The sequence below is a fragment of the Leptidea sinapis genome, chromosome 25 (genome assembly GCF_905404315.1).
Source record: "Leptidea sinapis chromosome 25, ilLepSina1.1, whole genome shotgun sequence".
NCBI classification, from domain to species: domain Eukaryota; kingdom Metazoa; phylum Arthropoda; class Insecta; order Lepidoptera; family Pieridae; genus Leptidea; species Leptidea sinapis.
In genome coordinates, this window is record NC_066289.1 from 6,628,573 (window position 1) to 6,637,517 (window position 8,945).

At 34.5% G+C, this 8,945-nt stretch overlaps 1 protein-coding gene across 1 annotated transcript; it reads left to right on the forward strand.

Annotated features, from left to right (window-relative positions):
• The first annotated feature begins 622 nt into the window (after nucleotides 1–622).
• On the forward strand, nucleotides 623–1,336 carry LOC126971990 (uncharacterized). The gene has a single exon (XM_050818515.1). The coding sequence runs from the start codon at nucleotides 623–625 to the stop codon at nucleotides 1,334–1,336; it is 714 nt and encodes a 237-aa protein (XP_050674472.1).
• The last annotated feature ends 7,609 nt before the right edge of the window (nucleotides 1,337–8,945 follow it).

Below are 8,945 nucleotides of genomic sequence, written 5' to 3' on the forward strand. Positions count from 1 at the left end.
GTTTGAAACCTCGTTCTGAACCAGAGGTTGTAGCGGCACGAGGCTTAATAAACCCCCACCGCCCACAGGAGACAAAAATCCTTTTTTTGGCGCCAAATAAGGCGAATTGTATGGTTTTTTGTCGCGATTATTATTTTCAATGAGTTGATTAGCCGCCTGTGGGCAGATTATTTAGTTTAGATTCTATATATAAAATAAAATGTGGGGTCTCATGTACCCCATACCGCACTGGAAAAGGGCAGTTTTTCAAATTGTTTAGTGATGGGAAAAAAATATCGAAATTATTTAATTGTACTTATGGAATTTTATTAAAACCGTTAAGGTCATTATCCCTAACTATACATACATACAATACTATTATAATATTATATATTGTATTTATACACTTTTTTCGAGGGTAGGTGTAAAAAAGTTAATACTGTTTTTAAAGAGCTCCGTATTTTCAAACATCTTAAAATTAAAAAATAGTAATTTTATACCATTATTTTAGTAGATTTAGTGTTAAGTGTGATAAATGTGATAAATAGTACCCACCAGACAGTACTTATTCTCCTAGTGAAAGTCAATTAAGTTCACTTCTTTAATATCCCTTTGTTCCGATCACTACGTATCACCAGTCATCATGGATGCATTAAAAGACTCGCTCAACACCTTGGCTGAAATGTTCGAACAGAAGATGAGCGAGTTCCAGCAGGGCCTAGATAATGGACCCATTACAAACACATCCTTGGCTGCAGAGTTTAACAGCTTCAGGACCTTTGTGCTCTTTGCCATGAATACTTTGCAGAGACAGGTGGAGTTCCTTGGTATAGAGGTTGATCGGCTGGAGATGCGTAGAAGGCGCAAAATGCTACTAGTGCACGGAGTCAGCGAAGATAAGTCGGAAGATGTTACTTCACGTGTTTGTAAAGTAGTAGGGGAACATCTTGATGTGACTGGATTCTCTGTTGCTTCCATCAAGTCATCCCATCGCTTAGGACGTCCTTCCGAAAAGAAACCTCGTCCTATAGTGGTAAAGTTTGCGGATGTAGCATTGCGGGATACGGTTTGGTTCTCCAAAACTGGATTTAAGGCCAGCGGTTTAACTGTGTCAGAGTTTTTAACAAAGAGTCGTCATAACTTATTTATGGAGGCAAGGCAGAGATTCGGCATAAACAAGTGCTGGACAAGGGATGGATGCATCCATATTATAGCCCCAGATGGTTCACATCACCGAGCTGAGTGCAAAGCTGACCTACACAGCATACCACAGACATCTAAACAGACATCTAAGCCTCTGACTCAGTGTACTGCCAGTCTCACCTCCAGGTCCAAAAGAACAGTCAAAAATAAGTAATAGGTATCATTAATCTGTAAGTATTTTAAGGTAATGTAACCTTTAAATAACTTGAACAATTCATAGGTTTAGTTAACTGTAAGCTTTTTGTAACTTCTAATTACCTATGTCACTACCACAAAGCCTAAGCTATCCTACTATGAATCTTTATGTTATGTATATGAATTAAACTATTTTTTATTTAGTATTTATAACTTATTTCAAAATTTCATTACCATCCTGTGTTGATAATTAAGATAATATATAAAGAATGCATATACCTAACTTGTAATGCCCCACATTGTAACATTTATGTTATAGTTTAATAGTTTGGTAACAAGCCTGCAGTAATCATTTACCTCCTGTTCTGTTTTTTAATACCAAAAATAAAATCGAACATCTTATTACTATTAAATGCTATTTACTAAACATTTTAAATAAACAATTTTCCATAAAATTTGATAATTTGATATTACTAAATGCAGCTTATATTTCAAACATTTTCAATTGTTACACAGTATAAATGCCATACTACATAATTATCAGATTTATATTGCCTATGCTATTTCTCTCCTGTGTATAATATATTTAATAAACTGTAGTTTTAGTGTAATAAATCAAATTCCGTTGTTGATAGTAGAAAATGAAAACTGTAGTTGTTACATAATAGGTACCTACCTATTAAATTACCATTGTTATTTGTGTAGACTGTAGTGTCGTGTGTGACTGGCAGATGTACGTGACAACTGTCATCTAATGACAGCTGTGACATTTGACATACCAGCCGCAGACTAAATAACTGCTTTGGATACAAGGCTTTTGGTCATCACTGCGCTTGCATTTATAGATTATTAGAATTAGATTATAGAATTACATGATTAGTAAGCTAAGTTATTGAAGCTATAAGATAGCGCCACTTATTATTTTATTATTTATTTTTCTCACCCTTAATATGGGTCTAAAGGTATTAAAAATATTATGTTTTAATTACTGCATCATGTTTTCACCGTAAATAAAATTTGTACAGCATAAAAATGGAGTACTCAGATGGAGGCGCGCAATCTTTATTTCATTTTTATAATAATTTACGTGGAAATTACAAGTCTTTCTCAAAACAGCTTCATAGATATAGTTTATATTATTTTTATTCTTTTAATTTGTATATGTACCTCATTTTTATTATTGTAATTTTTTGTCTTTAGTCACTTAGTTTTTAGTCCTCTAAGTTATCTATTTAATACCTACCTATGTTTTTTGAGGGTTTTGAGATAAATAGTTTATTTTTGCTAAAAGGAAAAAAAGGTTACGTTTTCATTTTTGATTGTTTTTACTTTATCTTTTTTTTTATTTTTATTTTTTTATTATTATTTGTTTTAAGAAGTGAATTAATCTCTCCTTGCAACTGGCGGGTGGGTTCGGTAATCATTTAATTTAATTTAATTATTTTTGTATATTATTTTTTAGTTTAGGAAACTCGTTGCAGGTATACTTTTGGATATTATTTTATATAGGATTATTTTTTGTGTAATAGTATAAGTAGTAATATACAGTAGATATTTTTACATATTATCAAGATTCAAAATGTCACATAACTCTAGCCTTGATGATTTTCAGTCTATAGTCTCTTCTGGTTCTAGTGGTGAAGAAAGTTTTCAAAGTGTATCTTATATTCCTATTGAAGTTGCTCTCAGTAATCACTTCTCCGACACACAGAAAAACTTTAATATAGTTCACCTCAATGCACAAAGCATTCCTGCACATTATCTTGACCTTCAGGCGTCGTTTGATTCTAGCAATGTTCATGCCGTACTTATTTCTGAGTCGTGGCTTAAGCCTAGCCTCCCTTCTTCCTCTTACTACCTTCCAGGCTACCACCTCCTTCGCAACGACCGTGTGGGTAGAGTTGGTGGCGGCGTTGCAATCTATCTTCGATCTCACCTTCCGTTTTCAATCATAAGTTCTTCCAGTGATTCCTTGTCACAGAATGAAGTTGAGTATCTTCTTGTTGAAGTTATCCTTTCACATACAAAAATCCTTCTTGGAGTATTCTACAGTCCTTCACTTAATGTCGATTATTTCTCTTCCTTTGATCATATCCTCGAGAAATTTGTACCACTATATGATCACTTGATTTTGATGGGTGATTTTAATACCTGTCTTCTTAAAGATGACCATCGTTCAAAAAAGCTTTTGTCCGTTACTGATTCCTACAATCTCCATATCCTTCCTCTTACAGCCACCCACTTCTTTCCTCACTCCACTCCGTCTCTTCTTGACCTCATCATGATATCCGATCTGGCATGGATAAGCAACAGCTCACAATACTTACACTACTCGACTTCAGTAATGCCTTCTGCACTGTTGACTTTGATATTTTGCTGAGCATGTTGAGTTCCATTAACGTATCTCCAACAGTGATAGGGTGGTTTCGAAGCTATTTACGTGGGCGTCGGCAAAGGACTAAGATTGATGATGACACTTCAACCTGGTCTAACCTTTCCGCTGGAGTTCCACAAGGCGGTGTACTATCTCCTCTTCTTTTTGCAATTTTTATTAACTCTATAACTAAAAATTTAACTTCCTGGTATCATATGTATGCAGACGATCTCCAGATATACTCACAATCTTCTCTCGAGGGTCTGCCTTTAGCTATTAAAAACACTAACAAAGACTTAACTACAATCGTGGAATGGAGTACTGCTCATGGACTAAAAGTGAATCCGTCGGAAACTCAATGTATTATTGTTGGTAGCTCACAACTAACCCATAAAATTGAGTGGGGTAATCTACCTCCCATTTGTGTAGGTGGAACTCTTATTCCTTTTAGCTGCTCTGTCAAGAGCTTGGGCGTATTCATTGATCGGAATTTGTCTTGGCACCATCAATTAAAAGAAGTTAGTAGGAAGCTCTATGCTGCCTCTCACTCATTAAAAAAACTCCAAAATTTTCTTCCTATTCCCACGAAAACTTTACTCGCTCAATCCCTTCTCCTGTCCATTCTTGACTACGCTGACATTTCATATGTCGATTTAACCGAACTCCAGTTGGATAAGCTTGAACGATTGCAGAACATGTGTATTCGTTTTATATTTGGACTACGTAAGTATGACCACGTGTCTGAATTTTGCAAAAAGCTCAAATGGCTCCCTATCCGCTTGCGTAGAAATTCCCATATACTTATACATCTCTATCGTGTCCTATTTGATCCTAAAACTCCTATATATCTCAAGGAAAAATTTTCAGCATTAAGTTCTCACCAACTATATCTTCGGTCTGTTCATAATCTCTTGCTTTGTACACCTGTTCATAAAACTTCCTTTTTCAACAATTCATTTGCTGTGCAGCTTGCACAGCAAATGAATTGTTGAGAAATTGTTAACCTATGGAATTCTCTTCCCTCTGAAATCAGAAAGGCTCACACTCTCCAATCTTTCAAAACAATGCTCCATAATTATTATTTATTACTGTGACAAATTCAATACTAGTTCTTTTCTTGGAATTATTTACTGTATGTTTAAATTATATGCATATCGATAACACCACCTACTGTTATCTTTTCAACTATAACTGATTATTTATAGGTTGCCTGGCAGAAATCGCTCTTAAGCGATAAGGCCGCCTATTGCTTTTTGTAGTCTCGATTTTTGTTATTTTTCATTATTTTGTGGTATGCAATAAAGATATATTTCATTTCATATTTCATTTCATATTTTAAATATACATAGCTGGAATTTATTTATAATTTTCCTACATAATTATTTCACTTAAACTGAGTACAATTTGTAAATATTGATTGGAGACTTACCAGTTTTTCAAATATCGGTAATTTTGAATTAGATTTACAACCCAACTCCTCTTCATCATCAATAATATTATTAATTAACTTTCTTCGGCAACGTTTCGACATCTTATTATATCGTCGCGGGCGCAGGTTTACACAACACTAACCGCTTGAAGCTAGCGTAGGGTGCGGTACGAGGTGTTCGCAACCTCGTAACGCACTGTATTAAACTTTTATTTATTCAGTACAGTACGAGGCCTAAAAAATCCTGTATTAAGGTAGGTATACCCAAAAACTCAGCATCAATAGCACATCTCAGATTTATAGCTATCTCTTTCCTAGACTATACCACACAGAAGTTACGCCTCTCGCACGTCAGAGCAGTTTAAGTTTTTACCGCTATAAAGACAAGACACTAACGAGGTGTTTCATGCCTCGTTATGCACTCATCGTGTTAAAGTTTCAAAAATATATTATATTTTTATATAAAATATATACTATATACATATAACATGTATTCTAATATAACAAATCTATTATCTATATTAACAATACTATAATTGTATTAAATTAAAACTATCATAACGAGAAAGTGTACCAAGAATACTGGTAGAGTTGCTGCGTTGGAAAGCTTCTGGCTGATCCGTTGACCGAAATTCTATTAATAATACCAGCGCTTGGGTTACCAGTACCCTTTTTGAGGCGTATAGATAGGACTTTGTTCATTCTCCGCACCTCTAGACCTCACGGGCAAGTATCTCTACACCAAATGGCACAAAGATGTAATACTAACTGAGACCGACATATTTGCTGTCTTGGGCAGTCGAAGCAGCATCCCAGCACTAGCTGACATAATTTGGATAGGAGATGGAGCCAGAGTATCGACAATAAAATAGCTGGTATATTAAGAGCGGCAAATGCCCTGCGAATGACTTCATTAATGGCGTGACGGCCTGCCGATTTTAGGGAGGATAGCCCGTGACGCCCAAGAGCATCTACATGAAACATTATCGCAATGTAATTTTTTTTACATTAATATTTTATTGGTTTAGTAATTGTATTCAAAAGTGTCAAATAACCTCAAAAAGATTTAATTTATTTCTTTTTTGTCGCTTAGTAATTTTTTTGGTTACCGGGTTATTTTTGTGAGCAATGTGCATACGTACATTTAAATAGGTTTCTATTATAAGTCTTAATAAACTAAGGCGATGATTTATAGTGGATGGCTGTCGTCTCGAATGTTCTGTGTAAGAAATAGAATTAAATACATCACTGTTAATAAAACTTTTTAAAATACGGATTTTCACTGACTCCGTACAGTTATTGTGTGGAATTATTATTCCATTTTCATTGAAGTAGGATTTGATAACCGTTTCACATATTATACACACTTTAAACAAATCTTTCGAAGAGTAACATAAGCCACCCATATCTTTAATTGTAATTAATTTGTGAAACCACAATTTCTCACATGAAAACAACTCGTCAGTACATACTTCACATTTAATATTTTTTGCCAATTTACGCGCAGCCCAACCAGATATATAACCTACGATTTGGGTTATATCAGCTGGACTTTGTCCACTAGTTAGGGTTTCAGCCAGTATTTCTACGTTGTTTTGCGCAATTTTATCGCTGTCAGTGGAAACATTTTTAACACCCTCGTCAACATCTTCATCTGCCCTCAGCTTGTCTGATGAATGATTTAAGTTCAATATTGCTGACGAGCTGTATAAAATGGGAAAGTATTCAAGTGCTAAGCAGTAAAAAGGCATAAAAGGCATTTATTTTCTCAAAATTGATTCCTTTAGAATTCTTTTTGATGTCATTTCTTATACTACTAGATACTACTACCGCTTCGGAAACAAATGGCGCTCTGAGAGAGAAGAAGCGGCGCAGTTTCCGCTGAATCCACTTCGCATCTCTAAACAGCTTCTTAGATCTTTAAATTGTACCGTATTCGGATTTTTATTAAAGCCTCCTCCGTGTCGGCGCACATTGCGAAAAAATATTTTAATGTGATCCTGACTCAGGCGATATGTGGCTAAAAAACTTAAAATATCATTCTGTACTAAGCTTGTATATAGATGTTTGAGGCTTTCAATATTTATTAGGAACCTCAAGAAGCCAGTTTTACATTTACATTTAATAATTTAATTTTAATTCTTTATTTGGCTACTATGGCCCACTTAAATGTCATAATAATAAAGTCAGATATAATTATAATTAATACATAAGTAACATAAAATAAGTACATACATCATTGAATATTGTATTGAATAAAAAAAAATAATAATAACAAAGCCCCATATTCCTCAGTCCCTGTGTGCAACGTGCAGTTTACAACAGCGATTTATATAAACACAGTCGAGCCGATCCGCCAGTGCAGCCAGCATGCTGTTGTTGCTCCCCCGGACTCGGCGCACCAGTGACGTGCCTCTCTTTCGCATTATTGTATAGAAACAGTCAACACGGGCTTCGGCAAACATCGCTGAGGCGCTGCAATAGCGAGGGAGCCACAATAGCATCCTAAATGCATTGTTGTACTGGACCCGAAGGGCGCTGTACGATCTTTGCGTATAGTCAGTCCACAGGCTGCAGGTATAGAATGAGGTGCAGTAGGCCCTAAAAAGAGTGATCTTAACATCTGAAGAGCACCTTGCAAACCTACGGATCACCATATTAGCTCTTACCGACATCGCCCTCCGTTCCCGCTCAACATCTGCGTCATCCCTCAGGGAAGGTGTTGCCAAATGGCCAAGATATTAATTAACTAATTAATTATTAATTAATTATTATTAATAATGGGTTTGTCGTAAATACGTAGAGATAAAATGTAATTCTTAACACTGTCTAAAACGCCGTTACCTCTTTACAATTTTGTTTCAAAACAGGTTTCTTGAAACCAAACATGTCTCCGGCAAGCGAGTTAAAAATTTATCAAATTTTTTTTTATATTTAAATGATTTATAAATGCTACCGTCGTTGGTTCGATCTCTTTGAATTTGGAGGAGCAATTCATTGCATAATAGTAAAGCAGTTGCAACACTTTTACTCAGCAATTGAGTTACAAGCTTAACTTTCATAATTTCATTTCTAAAATGAATATGTCTTTTAGATAGTTTGTTAGTAAAAGTAAGGCCTTGGGCAGTTTACAACTTATGGAGGTTTATTAATAGCTGTCATCAAATTGATTTATCGCCGTTATCAAAAATTATCCTCTTGGCCTCAAAGGTATTGCGTACTTATTTTAACATGTGAGAAGGATCCATTCAACTGCATCTTTTTTCAATCTGCAGATTTTTTTTTTTTTTTTGGATTATACAAATTACAACCCTGAAGATTGGCAGCATATTGGATGAGCAACCATCAAAGGTGAGTGCAAAGACATCTACACCTGAATCATGACTTTGAATCAAATTAAAATTCAAATATTTTATTCAAAACTAGTTGACCCAGCAAACGTTGTATTGCCATATAAAGTAATAAGAAAATTAATAATTAAAATTTTTGGGGTATAAAAAATAGATGACGACCGATTCTCAGACTATATATTTTGGTTATATAGTAATTAACTTATAATTATCTAGGTTAATCATTTACGGGTTTGCAAAATAGATGTCATCTGGAAACAGCTTTTATATTTCTGATATATCGGTCTCTCACAATTATAACAATGTATCAATATAGATTTTAATAAACTGTGTATTGTAAGTTTTTATTGTGAGAAAAATAAATAAAATATATTTCTGATTGTTGGCCAAGAAATGCTTAGTATCATTTAGAAAGAAAGATATATAAAATAATTAGTTATTTTTTTTAAATTATTCTTTCAATCTGATTTCTGAA

Coding starts and splice junctions, on each gene's coding strand:
- LOC126971990 (XM_050818515.1), top strand. CDS start 623: ATGGATGCATTAAAAGACTCGCTCAACACCTTGGCTGAAATGTTCGAA.